The sequence below is a fragment of the Sminthopsis crassicaudata genome, chromosome 2 (assembly GCF_048593235.1).
Source record: "Sminthopsis crassicaudata isolate SCR6 chromosome 2, ASM4859323v1, whole genome shotgun sequence".
NCBI classification, from domain to species: domain Eukaryota; kingdom Metazoa; phylum Chordata; class Mammalia; order Dasyuromorphia; family Dasyuridae; genus Sminthopsis; species Sminthopsis crassicaudata.
In genome coordinates this window covers 402,696,956-402,721,166 of record NC_133618.1, presented here as the reverse complement: position 1 = coordinate 402,721,166, position 24,211 = coordinate 402,696,956, and the positions used below count along the sequence as shown (strand labels likewise).

At 38.9% G+C, this 24,211-nt stretch overlaps 1 protein-coding gene and 1 long non-coding RNA gene across 4 annotated transcripts in view; both read right to left on the bottom strand.

Annotated features, from left to right (window-relative positions):
- Window positions 1-3,971: 3,971 nt before the first annotated feature.
- Window positions 3,972-24,211, bottom strand: part of GRIA1 (glutamate ionotropic receptor AMPA type subunit 1) — a 335,673-nt gene continuing 315,433 nt past the window's right edge. For 2 of the 3 annotated variants that reach the window (XM_074291865.1, XM_074291862.1), the window contains exons 15-16: window positions 17,669-17,803; window positions 3,972-6,958 (exon numbers count right to left, since the gene is read on the bottom strand). In XM_074291865.1, the coding sequence (XP_074147966.1) occupies window positions 6,770-6,958; window positions 17,669-17,803 (324 nt within the window). In that variant the 3' untranslated portion in view covers window positions 3,972-6,769. The remainder of the gene's footprint in view (window positions 6,959-17,668; window positions 17,804-24,211) is intronic. The other variant, XM_074291864.1, reaches the window with a different exon arrangement.
- Window positions 9,756-17,662, bottom strand: LOC141556917 (uncharacterized). The gene is made up of 2 exons (XR_012486659.1): window positions 11,439-17,662; window positions 9,756-11,382 (listed from the first exon to the last, which is right to left on the bottom strand). It is a non-coding gene; the product is annotated as an uncharacterized LOC141556917 (long non-coding RNA).

Here is a 24,211-nt window from a genome sequence, read left to right as displayed (position 1 = left end):
ATTCTAGTGCCATTATTGAGGCAATATGGAAAAGTAAAAAGAACCTTAGATTGACAAGAAGACCTGGATTCTTGGTCCAGCCTGGCCACTAACTTGCCACCATTTCCATTTGGGGCCTCAACACTTCTCGACTAGATTATTACCATGGTCTCCTAATTTCCCTGATTCAAGTCTTATCCCACTTCAGTCTATTCTTCATATTTCTACTAAAATTCAGATCTGACCATATCACTCATTCAACCCTACCCAATACACTACAGTGGCTTCCTGTTGCCACTGGGATAAAACAGAAGTCCTCTGTTTGGCTTTTAAAGCCCCTCACAACATGTTTTAACTGAATTTTCCAGCCTAATTATCCATTCTTGACTTTTTTGATCCTTCCAAACTGATCTTTGTTTTTCCTATGATATTCTATTTCTTATCTCTGGCTCTGTACTAGCAATTCCCATGCCTGGAATGTAGCCACTCCTCATCTCTGCCTTCTACATAAAACCTTTACTGTCAATGTGCTCTTTCTCCCAAAATACTTTGTATTTGTTTTGTATTTACTTATATTTATTCTCTTTGTATTTATTGTGTCTGTGTGTATACACACACACACACCCACACACACACACCCACCCACGTGATTTCCCCATTAGAATGCAAACTCCTTGAGAATAGGAATTTCCCCCTTTTCATCCCTGCCTCTGCTTAATTTTTTTGCATTTGATATCTACAGCCTAGCATAGTGCCTGACACATAGGATAGGGGCTTTAAAAAGCTTGCTGACTGACTGAACTTGGATTGGGCTGAATGATCTCTAAGTTATAAGATTGTGTGTGTGTGTGTGTGTGTGTGTGTGTGTATGTGTGTGTACACACATATATATATATATAGACACACACACACATATGTACACTATATATATAATATATATGTATAATTTTTATTTTTTAGTATTCCCTCCTATATTGGCTCTATCCAGAGGAGGGTGAAGTGGCCAGGATGTGTAAAGAATCATTTAAAAGAATTGGAAATATTTAGGAGAAATGAAGATGCGCATGTTTGGGTAGGGCTGATGGTGTGAGAGGTAGGCAGGTAGAAATCAATGTCTTCACAATTAGAGCATTAGACTAGGCAATCTCTAAGGTCCCTTTTAATCCCACAGTTTCATCCTAAATATTTTTTTTTTACAATTACAGTGAAATATGTAGAATAAGTAAGACCTGGAAAACATTATTTCAATGAAATGTTTTATCTTAAAAAGCAAATACAAAACTAAACTAAACAAACAAAAAAAAGTGTTAACACTTGCTAAAAGGCAGAATGCTGTGGTGAAAAAAAAAGAGATTTGGAACCAGAGAATCTTATTTTAAATCCAGTTCTGGCATCCTACTTTCTATGTAATTCTGGGCAAATTATTTATTCTTTAAGGGAATCTATTTCTCAAATGTAAAAAAGAGGGTATTTAATTAGATGGACTATATCTCTAAGGTTCCTTCTGATTCTAAGTCTATTATCCTGGAATGTGGTAAAATAACTACACTTGACTAAATGTAGGACTCCAAGTCATCTGAGCAGGACTGAGATTTATTTTGGTATCTACAGATGAAAAGCTCCTAGTTGGATACCATTTATAATATTGGAGTGATGATGGCCTAAAGTGGGCAGGATCAATAAGGCTAGCAATTCAATCTCACTTCTCCCGCTTGTCTGATGTGGGTAAGATGGAGGAGCGGGGAGGTGTGGGAAAGCACAGGTGGCATCATGGGCTCCCCTGGTGCCATCTGGGTACTGGAGGGATTAAACAGAACTGTCAGTGCCCAGGTCTGCCCACACTCGGCTGTTACCATGTGTCCCTCACCTCCCACTCCCAGTCTACCCTCAACTGCTCATGGGGTTGGGTGTTTTTTTCTTTAGCCAACTTTTCAATTTGTCCTGACTCTCAAAACCCTTTCTGATCTCCTTCCTAGGATAAGGCCCACGTTTCTAACTGAATGCTTGACATGTCCACTTGTTTCTTCTCCTGGACCTTTAAGCACAATATGTCCCAAGAGGAACTCATCAACCCTCCCATTCCCTACCCCAAGCTGTTCCTCATTCTATTACCAGCATTATCCTGAGTATCATCCTGTACTCCATCTCTCTGCCTCCCTCTTTCCATCTGATTAGTTGTCAAATTCCAATAAGTTGTTTCTTTGGAATATCTATAACTTTCATTCCATTCCATTGTCTACCTTCCAAATTTAGGCCTAATTTCAATGGCTTCCTAACTGATTTCTTTCCTTCCCACCTCTAGCACTTCCCATTTCACCCTAAATACCATTGCAGATTAATCATTTTACAATATCACTTTGATTTGTATCATTCACCTGTTTTAAAACTTTAACTCACTCCCTACTGTCAACTGAATAGAATACAGATATTGTACCATTTGATAGCAACTCACCTTTCTATAGTGCTTTTAGATTTACTCCACACTTTTCTCACAACCTTCTGAGGTAGGGAGTGAAAATCTTCATATATGTAGGAACTAAAGCTCAGTGGTGAAGTAACTAGCCTTGGGTAACACAGGTAGCTCCTCCCTAATGTCATCCTTGACTATCCCAGCAGACAGTGATTCAATACATCCTCCTCTGAACTCTTTTAGCACCTACTGTATGAACCATTTCCAGGCTGCTTCTCTGAGTCCCAATATCCTACCACCGGTTCTGTCTCCCTATAAGGAAGGATTGATGGCAAACATCAAAACTGTCAGCTTCACTGTCTAGAAAATAAAATGATGGCTGTAGAGAATGAAGATTCAAGCTGGGAATATTTACAACCAGGATTGAAAAATTGAGATACATCACATACACAATGAATGAGGAAATGGAATTGCTAGATTGTCCCATGGGGATCAAGTAGAATATGCTTCTTATATCTTGCATAGTACCTCAAAGGAAGCCTAGGTACATAGTAGGTACTTTATATTTAATAAATGGACAATAAAATAAATCAAACCACTAATTTACTTAAGGAAAGAAAGAAGGGAATCAGTAAGTCAATCAACAAACATTTATTGAGTACTCTTATTTTATGTCTTTGTATCCCCAGCACTTAAGAGTGCTTGGCACATATGGTAAGGGTTTGATCATAGATTTTACATCTGGAAAAGACCTTATAGGTCACTGAGTCCAATCCCTTTATTTTAGAAAGAAGGAAACTGAAGCCCAGGAAAATATTGAAGATCACACAATTAGTGAGCTTGTGAAAAGGAACTTATACTCAGATCCTCATTATTCTAAGTACAATGTTCTGTCCACTACACCATGCTGCCTCTTCAAATGTGAATTGTTGGAGTAGCAGCTAGATCTTAGTTTGATTGCCTGCTCCTATCTTGCCATAAGCCTCAATTTTCTCATCTTTCACATGAGGGGTCTGGAGTGGATATTCTTATAGGTTTCTTCTTCTAGCTCTACCATTTTATGATTCCCAAATTAAAACAAAAACAGAAACATCTAGTACCTTTTTCATAACATGGAATAAAGGACACAGGATTGAGGTCCAGGAGACATGGGGTCTTAATGCCATTTATGTGCAGGTTTCTTGTTCTCAGTTTCCTTTTTTGTAAAGTCAGAAGGTTGGACTAGATATCTAATCTTAATTCCAAGGTGGTCCCTAAGATTTCTTCAGACTCTACCCTTCTAGCCCTGATAGTCAATATTCCTTGATATCAGTGTGTTGGACCATATCCCACAAAGGAAATACTTTCATGGTTCCCCCAATCCCCAATCCCCCATTTCCCTTGGTAAATACTGGACAGAGCTGAAATTCAACCTGAAACCATTTATTTGACTGCTAATTGTAAGGCAGGAATGGCAGTCACCAAGGGAGGTTCCATTCAGCTACAACCAAGTCATACTGCCTTAGGGGTAACATTGTCTCCATTTGCAACAATTTTGGCACTGAATGGACAAAACTGAATAGACAAGTGTGAAAAATAGATCATGGATCCACAGTGATTTAATTCTCGGTGATATTTCCATTTTATGCAAATGATGGAAAGGAAAAGAAAAAAAAAGTGATCCCAAAAGTTGACCATTTAAAAGAAAAACAAGAAAAGAGAAGGTATTTCAGTGTTTGATCACACAAGAATCCTTTTGCACATCTGCCAAGAGAGTTAAAACAAATAGAGATGTTAAATAAAAGCTCCAGGTACCAAAGAGCAAAATTTAATGAGAGTCACAACTGTTAAATAGAGATTCCTGCTGAGAAAAATGTCAATGCCTTTAAGAGTTTTCCCATTTCTCTATTTTTAAGAAAAGTGTAATAAAAATACATATTACAAGTTAACATTTTTCTTGCTTTTTTTGTTCCATCCTTTTTTTTTTTTTTTTTTTTTTTTTTGATTGAGTCACAAGATCCTGTTATCCCAGGCCTTCGGTCCTAGCCCAGGAGGTCTCTCCCTGTCTGACCATCTCACTGGCTGGTTCAGTGGGTGGAGAAGGTGGTTGGATGCTCAGGCCAAAGGCAAAATGTCTTTGAAGAGCAGTGATAGGGAAGTGAGGAAAGAGAGTGGTTATTTCCAACTCCACGGAAATGGCACATCCCCATTTCCTGTCCTAATTGGTCCCTGTGGTGTTGGTGGGGGCAGTGCGCTGGGAAAAATCTGGAGGGAAAATCTCCCGGCAGTGAATATTGGAAGTCCGTCTTGGATCCTTGTATGTGCCATGCCCACACCAGACACGCTGTACAGAAAAACAATGCTTGCATTTGACCTCAAGAAGGCATTCTTCACAGCTGGCAATGGTCCCTTGAGGGGATATGGAAGAAACCTGAAAATGGAGAGGGCATCCACTGAGAGACTCCAAAGACAAGTGGACCAGCATGCTGTGCCATCAAATAGGCACCCGGTGTCCTTAAGCTTGCCAACTGCCAATGATAACCCTTAGTGGAGAAGACATCATTTGTGGATACCAGGTCAGCAGATGATACAGAACAGGTCAGAGCGGGGGTTGTCATTAAAAGTTGTGACACATTACGGCACCAAGTCATGCATTAACAAGAACGCTGTAGGGTTGCTGGAAGCCAGTTACACCAATACAATGGTTGAGTGGCCCTAGGAGAAGCTTCATATAAGAGACCCTCCACCCTCATCCCACAGAACTCATATGTCTGCCTGGAATTTTCTTCTTAGATCCTAAACCTTTTCTCTAACCCACTGATAATCCTAAAGGCTCAACTATTTCCTTAAAAAAATGAAACTGGGCCTTGACACTTGCTTAGACCATAGGGGTAAGATTTGTTCACTTAACCCAAACACAAAGCTCCTGATTGACTAGTAAGCCCAGGATGTTGGGGGACTGGGGTTATCCCCAGAACAAATCAGTTTCTTAATCCCTCTCCCCCAATTTGCTTAAAAATGATTCAGCTTCAGGTATCACACCTTCTAAAATTGGAAAAAAAAGACTTGGCAGGCCATCTACTTGCTCAAATAATTTTTTTTGTTTTGTTTTTAGATCTAAGTAAAAATAAGTTACTCAGGTTCTAAAACCCAAGGTTCATACTTAGGCCCTTGTGCTAGGCTTGAGACACTTGGATGGGATGCCCCCTTTGTGCCTTTTTCTAGAACAGTAAGGATTCATGGTCTCCAGTGCTGCAGGCTCTCTTAGCTACAACACTTCTCTGATTTTCTTTTGCCTACGAGCTTCTGCAATTCTCTGCCCATCGCTTCCCTGTCCTGTTAGAGGTTCAAGGAAGGAAAAACTGTTCTCCCAGGTTTGGAGACCCCAGTTAACATCAGGTAAGGTAGAGAAGACTTTTTGCTAAACTTCCTACCTTGCTAATTTGCCATTCTAAATTCTCAGCTTCTCCTGGCAGATTCTTCTCCCTTCATTTCCCAGAAGTTCTTTGAACTCTAGACATGCACAGTTTTCAGGGCTGAGCTAGGCCCTGCACAGAACCTAACTTCCCACATAAGTCTAGCTTACTGGCTCTTAAAAATTCAAAGTCATTGTTCCCTGTGCTTCCCAAAGGGGAACCTTCTGGAATAATCCTTCATCTCACAGTGCTACTTGCCCACTTTTTTTTTTCTTCTATTTTTCTTGTATCATTTCCAGACTAAGTCAGTGCCTTAGTGCCTTCTACCCTTCTTCTTGGGGAGAATGCTGATCACTCTCCCCAACTACATACACTTCTATACCCAGCCCTGGGCCACAGCTAAAGCAACGGATGGCCTATGGGCCATGAAATGAATGAAGGGCAACTTTGAATCCTCCCTCATGGTGTTAACTTGGACGTTTCCTTTGACTTGCTGGAAACTCTGGCTTGGTCCTATGGATTCCAATCAAGCCTGAAACAAGGAGGGTTGGGATTGAGGAGAAGGGCAAACTGAATCTGCAAACCATGAAGATTAGTAAGAAAAAAATAATATTGCACACACTCAGACACATTAATGATCAAGTTAAAACAAAGTGGTGCAATCTCCTCATTAGTGATTCCATTTTCAGAGTTTGTGAGTCTGTTAAATCCATTACTTTTTTGCTTATTGCAGTATAATGCAATTATTCACCTCCTATACTGGGATCCTTCAGAGAGCAATGATAACAGAAGCAAAAAAGGAAGGGGAAAAAGAAAGGAAACGGGATTCTTAGTTCCTCAGGAAAGACCGTCGAATTGTCCTGCTATGGTCATGGTGACTGGTGATGGTTGCTTTTCAATATTTTTTTTTTTTTTGGCACTGAAGGGTTTGGGAGGGGGCTTAGGGAGACCAGTCCTGCTCCCCTGGGGACTCGATCATCTCCTGTTACAATCCTGTGGCTCCCAAGGGCATTCCCGAGCTGTGGCTCATGCATGGAATTGCTTGCATGGATTTGGGGAAATCATGACTGACGACACGGCCGTTCTCTCCACTGCCTCCTGTCCCACTGTTCCGAGGCAGAGTTGCTGTCCGTATGGCTTCATTGATGGATTGCTGTGGAATCAAACAGAAACCCTTTTCAGGAGGACCGGGGGTTCTTCCCCATGTCCTTGGCAATGACCAATATTTTTCGATTGTCAATATTAGGTTTCAAAAAGCCCCACCTTTCTCCCCTGTTGTCACTATTTCCCCCTTCTGGTTCTTCCTAATCCCCAGGACTGGATCAGTAATTTCATTGGTATAGAGAAACTGCCAAGTGGAGAAACTCCCTCTTCTAAAGTGGGTCAGAACTTTCTCTAGAACTCATCACTTTGGAGAGCAGCAATGAGACACTGAGAGTTTAAGTGACTTGCATGGTTATACATTCATTATGGATCATATCTTTCAGACTTTGTGGCCAGCTCTCTATCCACTAAGCCATATTGCTTTTCTAATAAGCAAGTCTTTATTTCCACTGTCCACTAAATGAGCCATTTCCTATTGTTCCTCAGTTTCTTTGTCTGTAAAATAGATTGCATAGTCCTTGCTCTATTTGTCTTATGGAGTCATTGGGAAGATCAAGTAATGTGACACTTGTGAGGCAGTAGTGTGGGCTACTCATATGAGTCCTTAATAAACATTAAGTGAATTGGCGATAGTTGTATCCTCTAGGTTCCCTTTTGAAAGAAAAGCCATGATTCTGCCAGGAGGACTATTTTTAATTCCTTCTGTCCCACCCCAATTACAGTACCACAGATACTAAGAAGTATCCGTAGGCTGGGGGCATCCTCATACTACCAATCATGCTGACAAGAAGGTTTTCTTTTTTGGCACACCCATGATTCAGCCATGCTTGTCCCATATAACGCCACACCCACATGAGTAAGCTCTGCCTTCCCCCAACAACTCTCCCTGGCCTGGTTTATTTAAATCCCACCCTCTGTTGGGAGGGAATGTGAGAAGTTAAATCAAAGGCTTTATAAATATAACTGAGATGTTACAACCCTCGAAATATGAAAATGGAAACTCAAGGAATTAGCAGCTACTGAAAAAAGATTTTGAAAAACAAATAGAAACTTTTTTTTTGAGGGCAGGGAACACCCCACGGCTCCAGATGGGTTTTACTTCGACATGCTATTCTCTGAGTTTTATTTCAGCCAAATCCTTTCTCTAATGAAAAATGATCTACCAGACCCATACTAATGATGCTAGCCTTCTATTCTCAAAATCATATTTCCTGGGATATCCCAGGCAAGTTAGCAGCACCTGATATCTAGGACTAAGGGTACAACTGCATTAGGTGTTAGTAGATGTGTCACCAAGACTGAGCATGATATAGTCATCCAAGGTCTTCATATTATGGGTTTTCCTAGTGGTTAAATAATCTCTATCCTTTCCCTCAGGCAGAGTTTCATCCAAACCACTGCCAAAAGATGCATGCTTACAATTTTTAAAGAGGATCTACAGAGAAGGAAAATCCATAACCTCCTACTCCCACATTTCTAACTGCTCAATAGATAATCCCAATTATAAATTCCATGGACACTTCAGGCTTGATATTAGAATGGTACTATGATACAGAGAAAAGACAGAGGATCAACTTCAAAACCTGACTCCGTGTGTCACTGAACAAGTCATTTAAACTTGCTTAGTCTCAACTGAGAAGTGTTCTCATCTGTAAAATGAAGGAACTGGACTAGATATCATTTAAGGTCCCATTCAAGCTCTAAGTCTATGATCTCATATTCAGCTAGCCATTTTCCCTCATAAATTGGCCCTTACATCATCTACCTTGCTATCTCTGCCCCGCCATTTTCATTATCACTGACACAACTATATTTTTGGCTCTCCTCTCTCTTTGTTGTGGCCTTTTTTATAACAGTGCCTGATAGTTGTTTACCTTGTCTTTTGTGCCTAGCTTTTTGATGTTGTCTAAAACTATTATGACTGAACATATTATTCTAATTATGTCATCCTTTAAAAAAATCTGCACTGATTTTGTCTAAAGCATAAAGTTTTGAGTCTGGCATTCAAGGTTCTCTGGCATTTAGCTCTGGCATACAGTTTCAGGTTTATTTCATACTGTTCCATGTTCTAGCTGAAATAGCTGGCTGAATAGCTGAAATAGCCCATTCTCTATTTTCCTGTTCTTGTCTTACCCTTTACTTATGCTAACTTCATACTTTCATATCGACTTTAGTTATTCCTATGGACTATGTGTGCCTGAAATGGAATCTTCCAAACTTGTTAGTCTGATTAATCACATTTGGACACCCTGTATGTTGAGTCCAACACAGTGGTGCCATTTTGGTCCTCTTTGAGAATGAAGGACAACAACTAACTAACTGACCAGCCTCAAGCCTGGAAGGGCCTCCTTTCTCTTCTTAAGTCCCTACCAACTTTCAAGGTCTAATTCCAACACCACCACTTCCTTCATAATAGTAATAGCTTTCAGTTATATAGTGTTTAAATGCCTATTAAGTGATCTCTTCACAGAAATCCTGAGAGGTGGGGAAGGAAACTATTATTATCCCTATTCTACAAATGAAGAAGTTGGAACTTAGAGAAACTAAACCAGACAGTTATGAGATGGCAGAGCTTGGATTTGAATGCAAATCTCTTTGCCTGTACCTCCAGGAAGTTTTCCCTGATTATTCTGGTGAAAATGATTCCTCTTTCCTTAATTTTCTGATGGCACTTTCCCTATACATTTCCCTCTGCAATTAATCCTTTCTCTACTATTTTTCAACTTGTATATATCTTCCTCCACCATCTCCATTAGATGGTAAGCTATTTTTTTAAATTGTTGTCTCATAATTCTTTTTGGATCTCCAGAAGCTCATATGAAGCTTTACTTTTTTTTTTTTTTTTTAACTTAAGGAAAGGTTTGTGGAATTGAACTTCAGTGATTAGCAGCAATTTGTATTGTAAAATTTTTATTTGACAGTAACCAAAATTCTACATAGTGTAACAAATATTCTAATTTTCCTATGGATAAAGAAAATAATTGATATTTCCCTCCTAGAAGTTAGAGGTTAAATAAACTTACAAAAATATCTATGTGCAATGTGCTATTTTCTTAATTTTGCAGATTAGTTAAATGGCTTATCTAAGGCTATAGTCAATAAAGTGGGAGAACTAGGACTAGAACTGAGATCCCTTTGCTCTTAATCTCATCACTTTTCCTTATAACATATCATCTCCATCTGTTGTAGGATAAGTTTTTCTAATACCTCATACTGAAAGATAGCTTTAACACTATGTAGAACAAGGGAAGTGGCTGTGGAGGCAAAAAAGACCAATCCTAGGATCTGAATCTGATATATATTAGTGATACCACAGATAAGTTGCATAACTTCTCATTATTCCAGATAGCTCTGGAAGTTTCCACACCCTTTGTGGAAAGTCATCCAGGATCTTCATCACACCTTCATGCACACTGGTCTTTTTTTTTTTTTTTTTTTTTTTTTCTTTTTCCCTGAGGCTGGGGTTAAGTGACTTGCCCAGGGTCACACAGCTAGGAAGTGTTAAGTGTTTGAGATCACATTTGAACTCAGGTCCTCTTGAATTCAGGGCTGGTGCTCTATCAATTGTCCTACCTAGCTGCCCCATGCACACTGGTCTTCATCCATATTATGGATTTTCCTTGTGGTTAAATAATCTCTATCCTTTCCCTCACACAGAGTTTCATCCGCTGATTAAATCACATATATGGAATGAAAAAGTCCTAACAAACATTGAAACTCATACTGCAGTCCATTTCAATAGCACTTTATAGATATAGATATATCTTATTACTTTTGAAAGCAGGGCCTTGATTGTTATGTTGATTTGGCAGATGGGAAAACTGAGGCTCAGAGAGGTTAACCAATTTGCCTCATTTGTTAAGCATACATAAGAGCAGCCCACAGTCACAGAGAACTTGTTACATCATTTGATTCTCCCAGTGACTCCATAAGGCAAGTAAAGCAAGTAGCTCACACAAAGTGGCACAATCTTACCTTGAGTCTCATTCTCTGCAATTTCAGTTCAGTATCATTTCCCTTGTATGCCACAAGTGGAATTATTTGCAGGAGATATAGGGCTTTGAAGAGTACAGAGGAAAGAAGGGACCTTTGCAGCATGATTTTAGAGCTGGAAGGACTTCCTGGTTTATTTAGTCCAATTACATCTTTGTTTATATGAGAAACTGATGCCCTGATTAATGTTTTATCTAAGGTTATGTAGATGGTAAATAAGAACCAGAATTTAAACCCAGATCCTCTGCCAGCAGAATGTGGGGAAGGCCTATGATAAATGACAGTCTGCTGGTATGCTCTGTAGTCCTGGGGAACTGATACGCAGAAACAACACATGGGAGTTTAAAATTCCACCCACTGACAAGTTACTATTCATAACTCGTTTTCATTTTACAGATGTAAAGTATTTTACAAATGAAGAAAACTAAATGACTTGCCCAAGATGTCACAGTTGATAAGTGGTGGAGTCTGGTCTGACATTCGTGCCTTCTGACTGCATGTCTGACGCTCTTGGCTACTTCTTCAATCCCAAGACCTCTTCCCTCACATCTGATCACAGTGTGACTCCATTGGAGACTTTTATTCCAACCCCCTGCCAGTTCTTTTTTAGAGAAAGGTCAGTTAAGCTTTAAGGCAGCCTGGAAGTTCTTGTGACAAGAGTGGTCTAATGATAGAGTACAACCTCATTAATGACCTCATCAGGGAGTCTTTGTGAAGGAACTATGTGACCACCTTTGGCTAATGATCTTCCTCAGGGGGCTCCCACCTCTCTGGTTGCTCATTAACTTCCAGGGAGCAAGTATGCCAGATTGCAATAGCTATGACTTAATACATAGCTTATTAACACTGCTATGCTTAATTATGAAAGGGCTGCAACTCTCCTGGGTAGGATTGGTAGTTTGGGGGAGGGTAGAGGTTCATTTCCTTTGGGAGCTGAGTGTTAAATGACAAAGACACTGGATGTCTTTCCACTCTAATGACAGTTCTATGCTCCTTTCTGGCCACTCCTTCCCTAATTAGGAGTGGGGTCCCAAAGCCTGGAGAATCTAAAATCTCACTCCAAGGTCAATTATTTCCAAACTAAGAGGGAACCTAAAAAGTTATTTAGTCCAATCCCCTCATTTTCTAAGGGAGTACTCTGGGGCTAGTGACAACTAAAGTGATTTTCCTAAAAAGCAGATATGATCATGTTACCCCCTACTCAGTAAAATCATTGGTTTCCTATTGTTTCCAGGAGCAAATAAAAAAAGCTGTCTGGCATTGCAAGCACTTAGCCCTTTCCTCCTTTCCAATCTTCTTCCTTAAAACATATTCTTCTTTCCAATGACATTGGCTTCCTAGCTCTTCCTCAAAAAAGAGACTCCATCTCTTGGCTCCTAGGATTTTCTCTGGCCATCCCTCATACTTGGAATGCTCTCCCTCCTCCACTTTGATCACTGACTACCTCTTCCCTCCAGCAATCTTTAAATATCAACTAAAATCCCAGCTTCTATAGGAAACCTTCCCCAACCTTTCTTAATTCCTTAACCTTTTTTTAACTCTCCTTCTTTAAAATATTTCCATATCCCTGTATATAGTTTATTTTATATATATTGTTCACACGTTATTTCCTTCATTAAATTATAAGTTTCTTGAGAAAGGGACTGTCTTTTGCCTTTTTTTTTTTGCTTAGTACAAAGTCTGGCACATATTTATTTGTAAAAACATTTATTGGTTGATTGAAGTTGTCCCATGTCTAAGTCATATCTGTTCTTGCTGTATTCTACTTTCTAAAACATAGTAAATACTGGACAAAAATGTGTTGAATTTTAGCTTTTAAATTTGAATATTGCTTCAGATTTATGTTATATCCTTGGACAGATCACTTAATCTTTGTGGAGACTCAATTTCTTTATCTCTACAATGGAGGTGAAATAATAATACCTATTACAACAGGGTTGTGTGGTCTGTGGAGAAATATGTATAGTGCTTTGCAAACATTAAAGCACATCATTTTTAGCATAAGATTAAAGTATTTATCCCAAAAGTTATTATGGGCTATTTGTGTCTGACCTGTTGTATAGCATTCTGAGCTTATGTGGTCTGATCAGTCATAGTTAAACATTTGACGCTAACATAATGACATCATTTTGATCTTCTAGAATGAATGACAGCAAGCAACCAAATATTCTAATTTCATCTATAGAAATACAGATTTAGAGTTGGAAGAAACTTTATGGTCATATAGTCCAACCCTCTCATTTTATAAGTGAGGGCTAAAGAAAATAAGTATCTTGTACAATGTTACACAAGTTCTAAGTGATATAGGAAGGATTTGATCTGAGCTTCTGAATCTCTATCATCTAGTTCTTTTCACTGTCCCATGCTGTTTCTCAGGATAGAAGGGAAGGATACATTTGGCGTGTTTAGGAGATGGCTGTAGGAGCCATGCTATTATGAAAGCTAGTAAGTGATGGGGTCCATTGAACTCAGGTTCCCTGACATCATACAAAACCATCAGGTTTTGCTACTACACCATCCAAAGATTTCCTTAAATCTGATTGTTTTATGACTCTAATGGAGATCATATTTGATCATTTCACTATTCTGAGAAAAGGCAGCTGTAGCTGCAACCAGATTGATGTCTTTGTGAAATGAGAGAGAGGGGCAGGAAAAAAAAGAGCAGCTACCATTGATCACATAGGGGGACTATTTCTGAACTGAAGGGATTGTGATTCTAAGCATAGGAATTTGAGGTAAAATGCTTTACCAGCAATACTTTAAGGATGGCTTTGAGATAAGAAGGCAAAGAAAGACTCAAGTGCAAAGCTATCAGTACAAGTCCCTCATTGGTTCCTTTGGGCCACTATGTGAGGCAAGTCCTCCTACTTCTGAGAGTGATAATTGCCTTTAGAGATGCTGAGGTTCAGAATAATAAGAATGACCAACTTCAAAACTTTAAAAGCTTGACTTAAAGGGGTCAGTTTATCAGTTCTGAAAAAGGGGAAATTAAAGGCCATATTAATTAATGAAGACAGTGAAAGTACCTTCTTTTAGATAGTGTAGTTAAAGTCTGATTGCCCTTGATTACCTTTGTGATTACTTTGGCCAGTCATTTGATCTCTTTAAACCTTAGTTTCCTTATCTGTAAAATTAGGAGGATCTCTAAGGTTCCTTTCAGGTAGAAATATCTGAGATAAGTGCTACAATTTCTTCAAAGAAAAAAACCTTAAACCATAAGAATTTTGGGATGAGAAAGACTAGATAATTAGTTTGGTGTTTTAAAAAAATTACAAGATTTTGGAAGTTATGAGATCTCAATTTGAGTTCCAGTTCTGTCACTAATTTATTGCTTGACTTCAGGCAAATCATCTCTAAAATAAGGGCATTAGATCAGAAGACCTCTATCATTTCTTCCAATTTCTACATTCTAAATCTTAAACTTTGCAAAGAGCTCTATTTTAGTCTGTGGAATACACTCTTATAGAAAGATCTTGGATCTAATTCCAATTTCATCACTTAACTAAATGTGTGTGTTCTTAGCTAAGTCATTTCCTTCAATATGACCTTCAGTTGATAGATAATAATCCCTCACCTTTATAACTTCTTAGCCTTATTATGAGACCCAAATGAGTGAATCTTCTGGAATGAAATTTTCTCAGCCTGGCATTTAAAGTCCTCTACAAACTGATTGTCACTTTTCCAGATTTGTTCCATATTACCCTTTTTATCAGTTAGACAATCTAGCCTATTAGGTATCCTCAAACTCAACATTCCATTTCCCACTTGTATGAGCTATATTTGTCTTTTATGCTTAGAATAGGCTCCTTCTATGGTCTCTGTCTCTTAGACTCCAGAATTTTGTTGTGAGGAGCATGTCACTCATCCCCTTTTTGAAGCCTTTTTGTACTCACCCCTTGCATTCACTTTTTAATCACTTCTTCCTTCTCAAAAATTATTTTTATTTACCTATGTATATGATTTTTTGAGAGGCAGTGAGGTTTAATGGATAGAGAGCTGGCCCTAGAGTTAGGAAGTCCTGGGTTCAAGTCACAGCCCTGACATACACTGGTGTTGTAGGAAATTTTTTTAGATTGAAAATTGTAGAGAAGGAGCCTGTCTAGGTTGATAGAGGAAGTTCCCTGTCCTAATGAAATTAAAGATCCAGTCCTGTATGTTGTAACCTTCTAGGAAACATAAGCATTGAAGACAATGTCTACTTCATATGGACTTTGTATCTCTTTGTATCTCTAGTGCCTGGCACCGTGCCATGAAAATAATTTCCCTTAGCAAATATTTTTTGAATTCAATAATAAGATTTAGCATTTCTAAAGCACTTTACAAATATTATCTCATTGGAACTTCACAGCCTTGGACAGAGAGGGGACATGCTACTATTATTATTTTACATATGAAGAAACTGAGGCACATAGAGGTTCAGTAGACTCGATCAGAATTACACAGTTAGTAGGATTTGAATTCAAGATTTCCTTAACTCCAGGTCCAGTAGTCCATCCACCATGCCACCTAGTTGTCTTCAAGGCTTTGCTTTTTTCTAACGTCCTATACAAATTAAAGGCATTATTCTAGTATGAGCTCTACCACTCACTAGCTAAATAGTATTGGGTAAAGACTTAAAAGGTCTGGACCTTATTGGATAGTCAGTGGGTGATGGTAGTAGTGGGGGGACAATGGAAGCATTGACTTCTTTTACCTGATTTGACTCGAACTTGTGAAGGAGTGGAGATTTAGAATTTAGTGAACAGGCATTCAAATCTTTATTCTCCTATTTACTGCTTCTGGGACAAAGCACTTTGCAAGATTCAGATCTATGGCTGCTCTTAGATGTCATTTTGGAGGTAATTATTTAACCAACTGATCCTTAGTGCCTCCATTCATGGAAGGGATTGAACTAGAAGACTTCTATTTCCCTTCTAGCTCTAAACTCTAGGGTGGGGATAGTGATGATGGTGGCGATTAACTACATAGTTAATTTGCATCTCTATATTTTGCTGACTTTGCTAATAAAATATTTTCATTTGGTATCAGTGAAATTCCCAGAACTCCAGACTATAATCAATTTTTTTTAGTGTATAGTTACCATAATGGTCAGAATAATCTGTCCCTGAAAAGAGAGTGTACCCTTAAATTTTATTTTATGATAATAAACTAGCTATACACTGAACTTTGTGCATATGCCAGAATTGAGATATCTATATATCTAAATATTGTGTGTGTGTATGTGTATATACATACACATCCATATGCAACTAGTTGGCATAGTGCTAAGACAGCTGGGCCTGGAGTCAGGGAGATCTAAGTTTAAATCTGACCTCAATCACTTACTAGCTATGTGACCTTGGGCAAGTCAATTAACCTTGTTTTCTTTCAATACTTCATCTATAAAATGAGTTGAAGAAGAAAATGGCAAATGATTACAATATCTTTGGCAAGAAAATCCCAAACATGGTCATAAAAGGTTGGACACAACTAGAAAATATCATTATATATATTTATAGATGAGTTGGACACAACTGGAAAACATCATATGTATGTATATATACATACTCATATATATATACATTTATAGATATGTAGATATAGATATACATACATACTTCCTTCTTTAAAAGATATTATCTTAGGGTGTCTCTTATGTTAAAAAAAAAACAAAAACAAATAAAAACTACTTGGATCTGTGATCCTCCTACTCAGGAAAATCCTTCCAATAATCACATAGACAACTCTTAATGCTATAGAATCAAATGTTTCTTAGAACTTCTAAAAGCATGTAGTCTATTCCTCCCCATTCCTTTTCTTTAATAGATGAAGATATAGTTCAAAAAAGGTTAAATGATTTTTCTGAGGTCTATACCATAATACTTATTAAGTAAACAAGCTGGTTTGATTCCAGGTCCTCTTCCTTTAAGCCCAGCAACATTTCCATGGGTCTTTCCATAACAGATGGACTTAAGGAATTACATGAAATACTTAAAAGTTAGATGACTATTCCAAAAGTTTTGCAGATATAAGTGTTATGAGACTGCCACTATGCCATCCTGCCATTTGGATTGATGTTGTACTTACTGATTGGGGAGATGACATTCTATCTTTTCCAGTTGTGGCCTTTTTCTATTCTGATGTAGCTATAAAATCCCCAAACTTGGAGTTTTTTGACCTAGAATTCTAACACAATTTTCCTGAGCTATAGTTTCTTCATCAAGTAAATGGTGACTTGAAGCTGTTATGAAGAAAGCAACTTGTCTCCTTAAACCTTATCACCTGTGGTATGCTGGAACCAGCTCAAATTGGCTTGTAAGAGCATTTATGCCATGGAAATTGGCAAATAGTGCAAGTTAGGGCTTGATTTGTGGTTTGGTTAATTGTCTAGACTTTAGAACGTAATGGAGGAAATGCTAACAGTATGAAAATTGATTTAGGTTTACAATCCCCTCTACTCCCAAGCCGTAGTACATGAAAGTGATAATAGCTTATTTCTATAGTGCTTGTTATTAGTAGGAGTGTCCTGGTTCAAGACACTCCCACTTATAGCAAGCACTATAGAAATAAGCTATTATCACTTTCATGTACTATTAATGAAAACAAATGAGATATTATCTGTAAGGTGCTTAGCATGGTGCCTGGCAAATAGTAGGAGCTTGATAAATGCTTATTCTCTTCCCCAATTTTCTTTCTTTATTATGTTCTCATCATCTTTCTAATAAAAGAGATTTCCATTCCTGAAGACTCCCTTGGGAACCTGGGGACTAGAGAAAGGTTTACACTAGGCTTGTAAAAAGAATGCCACCTTCATCCGCTTGGATTCGCTACGAGACTTGTAGCAAAATTCGATTAAGGCAACCAGCATAGCTAGCCCGAGACCTCCGATCAAGATGTAGAACACCCCGGCCACATTGCTGAGGCTCAGAGCACTTGTCTTATCCTAAGAGAAAAAAGGAATAAGGAACCAGGGAGAGAAAGGAAAAAAATGTGAACTGAAGGGCTATTGAAAAACCATGTAATACACATATATAGTCATAGATATACACACACAGGCACTTCACCCCTTCCCCCTTCCCCCACCCTCCTTTAACACATACTATGGCTCTAAAGCATTTTTTATGATGAAACATTAATTATTCCTGCATATGTATATGAGGGACTCCTTCTGGTTAGATTCAAGGTTTGTATTTGTCCCTGGGCCCCAAATGTCTACACTCAATTTTAGATGGAAATGCCTTTTCTCAACTCAGTGCAATGGACTTCAGCCATTGCTGGTCCCTCCCCCCCCAACTCTTCTTTGGGAATGCTGTTCCCTTTCCTCCCAGATTGGATCCCCCGCACTGTCTGTTGCTCAGCAACACATTGGTCCAGCTCTACATTTGTTTCAGTATTAGCCTGAGAACTAGTCCTTGGAATCAACTTTCCTCAGATATTGTTGAATTCATTTTGTTCCTAAGACAGGGACTGTTCATGAAAGAGATCAATTGATGTATGCATACATTTGAACTTAGCTTTTGGTAGCTTGGTTTTCAAAAAGGGCTTTAAATAGCAAAATAGCATTGAAATAAAGAAATTGCTCTATTAAATCCTATTAATTAGGTTTAATTGGAGTCATTTTTGTACTTAATATGCTGGTTGAAAAGCTTAAGAGGAGGGGCAGACCCAAGCACTGGGAGTTTGATCTGTGTTGTAAGGGACTAAAGACAGTCTTTAGGAATCAGTCTGCAGTCCCAGGGGTCCAAACACTGCCCAGCCCAGTCTCTTGTCACTGAGACACAGCCCTGGGTGAAAATTCAGCAGGTATGGTTGGTTGTTTCCTTATATTTGGGATCACTCCTGCATTGTAGTGCTTAAAGGTGTCCTTGTGAACTACAGGGAAGGAGTTGCAGAGGAATGAATGGCTTGAGATATATACAGCACAGGGCCAGGCCTCATTGGTTGAGTTAAAAAAAATCATTCAAAAATAGAAGTCAGGACAGGACAGGGCAAATCAATGAAAAAAGTTTAGTCTAGTAGAGTGACAACTTAAATTTTGACAAAAAAAGTTCATACCTCCTCACACACAATGTGAAGATTTGGGATTAGTTTAATAACAAAAACAACAAAATGGCCCTGATTATAACATTTCCCCAGGGATGACCTTAGACATAATTTGTTTCTGAGAAGCCAAGCAAAATGCCCACATCACTTGCATAAACACATCCCTAGATTTGTTAGTGTGTAGGTAGTGGGTTTCTAGGTTGGTTGGGCTTTAAGAAAATAAAACTAAATCCAAATCAAAATACTTCTTGTGTTATTAGGTGGGTTTTAATATATATAATGGATTCAGTCATGAACCTTACTTTCCTTTGTATTACCCCTGCCACCTACAAGTTAAGTTCCTATTAGAAGTGATGAATTTAGTCAGCTAGTGATTTATTCCTTTGTTAGACTGGGTGCGTTGTCCTGAGTTCAGCAGGTTTCAGTATTATGACTGTTAACAGCCAAAAATGGCTCCCCAGAATTTATGTTATCCTTGTCAAGTGAGAAGATTTAAAGCCATAGCCCACTTGGGTACCAAGTGTATATTCCTGACTAATTTTCTTGTAATTGCTAAATCAGATGGAGCTGAACATGCATTATGCTTGATAAGTCAGATATGGCTTTAAAAATATTAATGATTAATCAAAAGGCGGCATTTCTTCTGTTCTAATATTTTTTCTTGTTGGTGTTTTCCTTGCTGGACAAAGAATATATGTCAAAATGAATCTTGGTGTGCCAACTTTATCATGTACTTCAAAGGTATAAGTGCAGTGAAAAGTGTGAGGGAGTAGGAATCAGATGACCTGAGTTCCACATGACTGCCATTCTGCAAATGTAACCTTAAGTAACTCAGTTAATTTTTTCAGGACTCAGTTTCTTTATCTGTAAAATGAAGATGTTAGAAAAAGTAACCTCTGAGGTTTCTTTTGGTTCTTAATCTATAATTCTATGAGATGTACCCCTCATTGTGTTTATTTATCTCTGATATTCCACTGTTAGAAATTAATTCCTTTAGATCTGAAAGTTTTGGCTCTTTCAGCATTCTGACCAATGGTGGTAATCTGTTCAAGCAGGTTGGATGAGGTTGGATGAATACATTAAGCATTTTGTAGATATGTGGAGAGATATGCTGGGAGATAGTCAAAATGAAGTTTCTGGTCTTTTCCAATTGTTGGGATCCATTGAATATCTTAAACTCTTATCAGCTAACACCTTACTGCAGATTAGCTGAAAGCAAACTGCAAAGGAGCAAGGGCTTGTGGGGGAAGGATACAAAGTAGGCACCAAAGCAGGGAGTAAGTGCCAGGAGCAGGAGAGGCACCTGGAAAAGAGTGCCAAAGACAACTTTTGCCAACTCCACAATTATGCTGAATTTGGCTGAGATTAAGATAGTGAGAGCAGAAGTTGGATCGTTTCGTTTACTTTGTCATTCAAAGTTGTCCTGTCTTCATGTGGTCTTTTTCTAGTATTGGAATAATAGCATTGGGGATGAGTAGAAGGATTGTGGGTGCAGACTTTTGGAAAGGTTTTTAAAGGATGAATCCTTGACTTTCTATGCCCACAACCAGGTTCTGAGATGTCTGGAGGATGGTAGGTAACAAGTGTACTAGATGCCTGACATCCAGGATTGTTCTCCATGTTGATGGGATTTAGAAGAAAAATTTGTACCAGGTTCATGTCCCTCCCTTTGAAATTGTCCTTTGTGGTTCCATCCTTCCCAACTGTAGCAGAGAGGGGAATTGTATTTGCATTCTGGACAGTAGCTGTCATGTCCTGCTAGATTGGAATCTCTTAAACATCAGAGACTTTTTCTCTTCCATTTCTCTGTCATCTTCTCCACTGCTCCTGTGAAAGGTTGCTATACACAACTCAATTCTTGTCCCTTATTAGCCTTCTTGAGTGAGGCAGGGGCAGTCCCTAGGCCAGGTGGAGGTGAAGAGGACATGCTCCCCATAATTGGAAAAGTCAGAGTAGCCTATCCTACATATCCATAAATGAAAGTATGGTTGCCAGCAACTCTGAAGAATACAATAATGGTCTTATTTTATACATTTGGAGAAGGCAATAAGGCTGTCTTCTCCTGCAATTGTCAGTGAATGTATAGGTATGTCTATATTATGGGGAAGAATCTAGCAGATTACTGTCATCTGTGTCAGTACAATTGAATGGGCATTGTTCCACTCCTGGAGTCTTGACTACACATTTCTTGTAGGAAGGTGTTTGGTATGGAAAAAGAACAAACACACCATCTTCTGGCCACCATCATATAGAAAACACGAGTATATGGGGATTAGGCAAGCTATTCCCCAAGGATTTATAATTTTCCTTTTTTTGGCTCTTTACTTTTAGGTGGAAATGAGGTTTTCGCCTATGTGTCTAGTTCATGTGTGGAATCTTGACCTTTGCATATTAGGAACATGGATGAGACATCTGCAATTTAGCCTTCTTCCTATAAGTGACAGGTGTTAGCCACTTTAATCTAATCTCTGTGTAGTCTGAATGCGTCTGTCTTCTCCATGGTGCTAGATGTGGTCTCTGCTGCCTCTTACCTCTGTGAGAGATGTGAACCCCCTCACTGCCTCTTCTAGCTGTAACTGTGATTTTGTGTATCCTCTGATGGAACAGAAGTAAGCACTCAAAAATCACCCCTCCTCCCCCCTCAGAGTTGTAGCTTACATTTCTGTCTCTCTTTTCCTGCCCTATTTTATCATACACATATGTTGGGGGTATATGCATGTGCTGCACATCCCATATAGCTAACTTCTAGCTAAGCTTTGAAACTGATATTATGTTTTTTTTAAAAAGCCCTTTGGTCATGTCATGGAGTACAGGAGGTGGTGGTGGTGGTAATGATTCTGAACTTTTTTTTTCCTGGGATCTCCTGTATTCAGTCATCCCAAAACTAGGAGAGCTATCTAAGCCCATAGTCCTAGCTCTCCCCTCCCCCAAGCCAAGCAGCTTGTTAGTGGGTGGGAAAATGTCACAACTTGTCTTCTGCTGGGGGAAGAGAGGTATAGTATGGAGAAGACTGACAGGTGAAAAGAAACATAAACCCAGTCTTTCAGAACTCTTGGGTTGGTTGCTATGGTGATGAGGCTCTTTCCCCCTCCCCTGTTCTTTTTTAACTCTTTGTATGCTGTCTTTGCCTTAGCTTGCTGTCTCTATCATAAGGTCTGGAGCATTCTAGAGATTAAGAATAGAAAGGAATCAGCAGGATAATATGACCACCAAAAAGCCAATGGTACTTTTAGATTGCTCTCAGCACCAGAATGACTCAGAATAAAGAAGGAAGAATAATACTGCACTTGGATTTACGGAAACAATCCAGAGTCCTGTCTTGAGGTCTCCAATGGCTCATTTTGAGAAGGATGTTGACAAAATGGAAGAAATCCAGAGAAAAATCATGAGGATCGTGAAGACTTGACACCTTGTCACATAAGTAGATATTGAAAAAAATGGAATGTTCACATCTGGAGAAGAGAAAAGTGGGTGGGGGAAAGGAGATACAGATATAGCTGTCTTTTGAAATATCTGCAGGGCTGTCATCTAAAGAAGGTGTTAGATGTATTTTGCTTGGCCCTGGAGGATAGAAAACTTAGACCAATGGGGAGAATATTGAGGAGGCGGACTTCAGTTCAACAGAAGGAAAATTTCCTAAGAAGCATAGTTGTTCACAAGTAAAACATGCCATCTTGGGAGGTAGTGAGTTTTCTACCATTTGAGATTTTCAAGCAAAGTCTTGGTATCTGCTTATTGGGAATGCTGTAGAGGTGATTTCTGTTCAGTTTAGGTTACAACTTCTCTGAGATTCCGTCCAAAATGAGACTATAAACTCAGGGGAAGAGATTGTGTGCTTTCTCTAGGTCTTATTGTACTGAGCATAGACATATAGTTAGTACCCCACAACTATTTCTTGAACTGAATTGAGATTTGATCCATCTTCTCTCAGAACCATCAACAAAAGTAAGCACATGGGCTAGATTTGTATATTCTTCATTTATCTTCCTGCTTGTCTTTCAAAACAAGTGTCATTGGGGTAGATGTAAATAGGCAAAAAGAAGTAAATGTCTGGTTAATTCACCCATTCACTGTATGAGGGTCCTTCTGGCTGAAAACACAGAAACGGGATGATAGTTTTAAAAGATGGGACATGATTGTATGTTTATACCAAATCCAAAACATAAGCTCCTTTTTTCTGGTGATTATTAAATAGATTCTCAAGATACCCAACCAATTGAAGAAACCCACGATGGCCCCACGCTGGATAACTGCCAATGAAATTCTTTAACTACAGCAATGGAGAGAGCACTGGGTTTGGAGATAGAGGACCTGGATTTGAATCCTGCATTTGTTATTTACAAGTCCCTTCTTCTGTAATAAGAGGGTTGAACTAAGTGATTTCTAATATTCTTTCCAGCTTTGAATCTTAAAACTCCATAATTCTTTAAGTGATCCAAGTTGATTAATGCTTTAAGCCATCACAGGAGGATGGCCCAGATTCAAGGACAGGTGAATAGCCATGATTGAAACAGGAGAATCCATTGCTAGAGCAGAGGATGCCAGAAGGAGAAATGGAGTTTGGGTTCAATTCCAGTTCTGCTAAGTTAGAAGGCACCCCAGGCATAACAGGAAGCAACTCATGTTAGTGGAAGAAATGATGTTAAGAAAGGGCAGGTATATGAGGGAACGCAGGTTGGGAAAATTCATGAAGACCAGGCAGGGAGGTCAGACTTGGATTAAGAATCCAATTCATTGTCCAGTGTCACAGCTAGAATGAGGAAGAGTTGGAATCAGCTTCGGATCCAAAGCTGGGGTCCAGGTGCCATTAAAGAGGAGTCACTCAAGGATACAGTGGGACCAAGCAATCTTTTAATTGCTGTGCAGATGCTAAACTTACTTCACCTTTCTTTGAAGTCTATGGCAGCAGCATCGTATGAGAGTGGGTGGCCAGGATTTAAAGGGAGATGTGTAAGGTACAACATTATTCTTTGCAGTCAGGAATCACAGCTTCCCTGTGTCCCAAGTTCTGTGTAACTTGTAAAATCACCAAGCTTCTCTGGGGCCTACATTTCCTTATCTGTAGATGATCTTGATGTCTCTTTCAATTCTAAACCTTAGGATCATGTAAGGATTCCTTTGTGACCTAGTGGCAAAGGTGGCTCAGTTTCTGAAATATAGAGAATCCTTATTTTTCTCATTCATCCTGAAGAACTCTTGGCCTCCCGTATGTATGCCTCCAGACAAGGGATTCATAGGTGGTAGGGGTTCATGTCTTTGATATGTTCTTTCTAGAATTCTCCCCTCCAAGGTCACCCAATAAAAATTA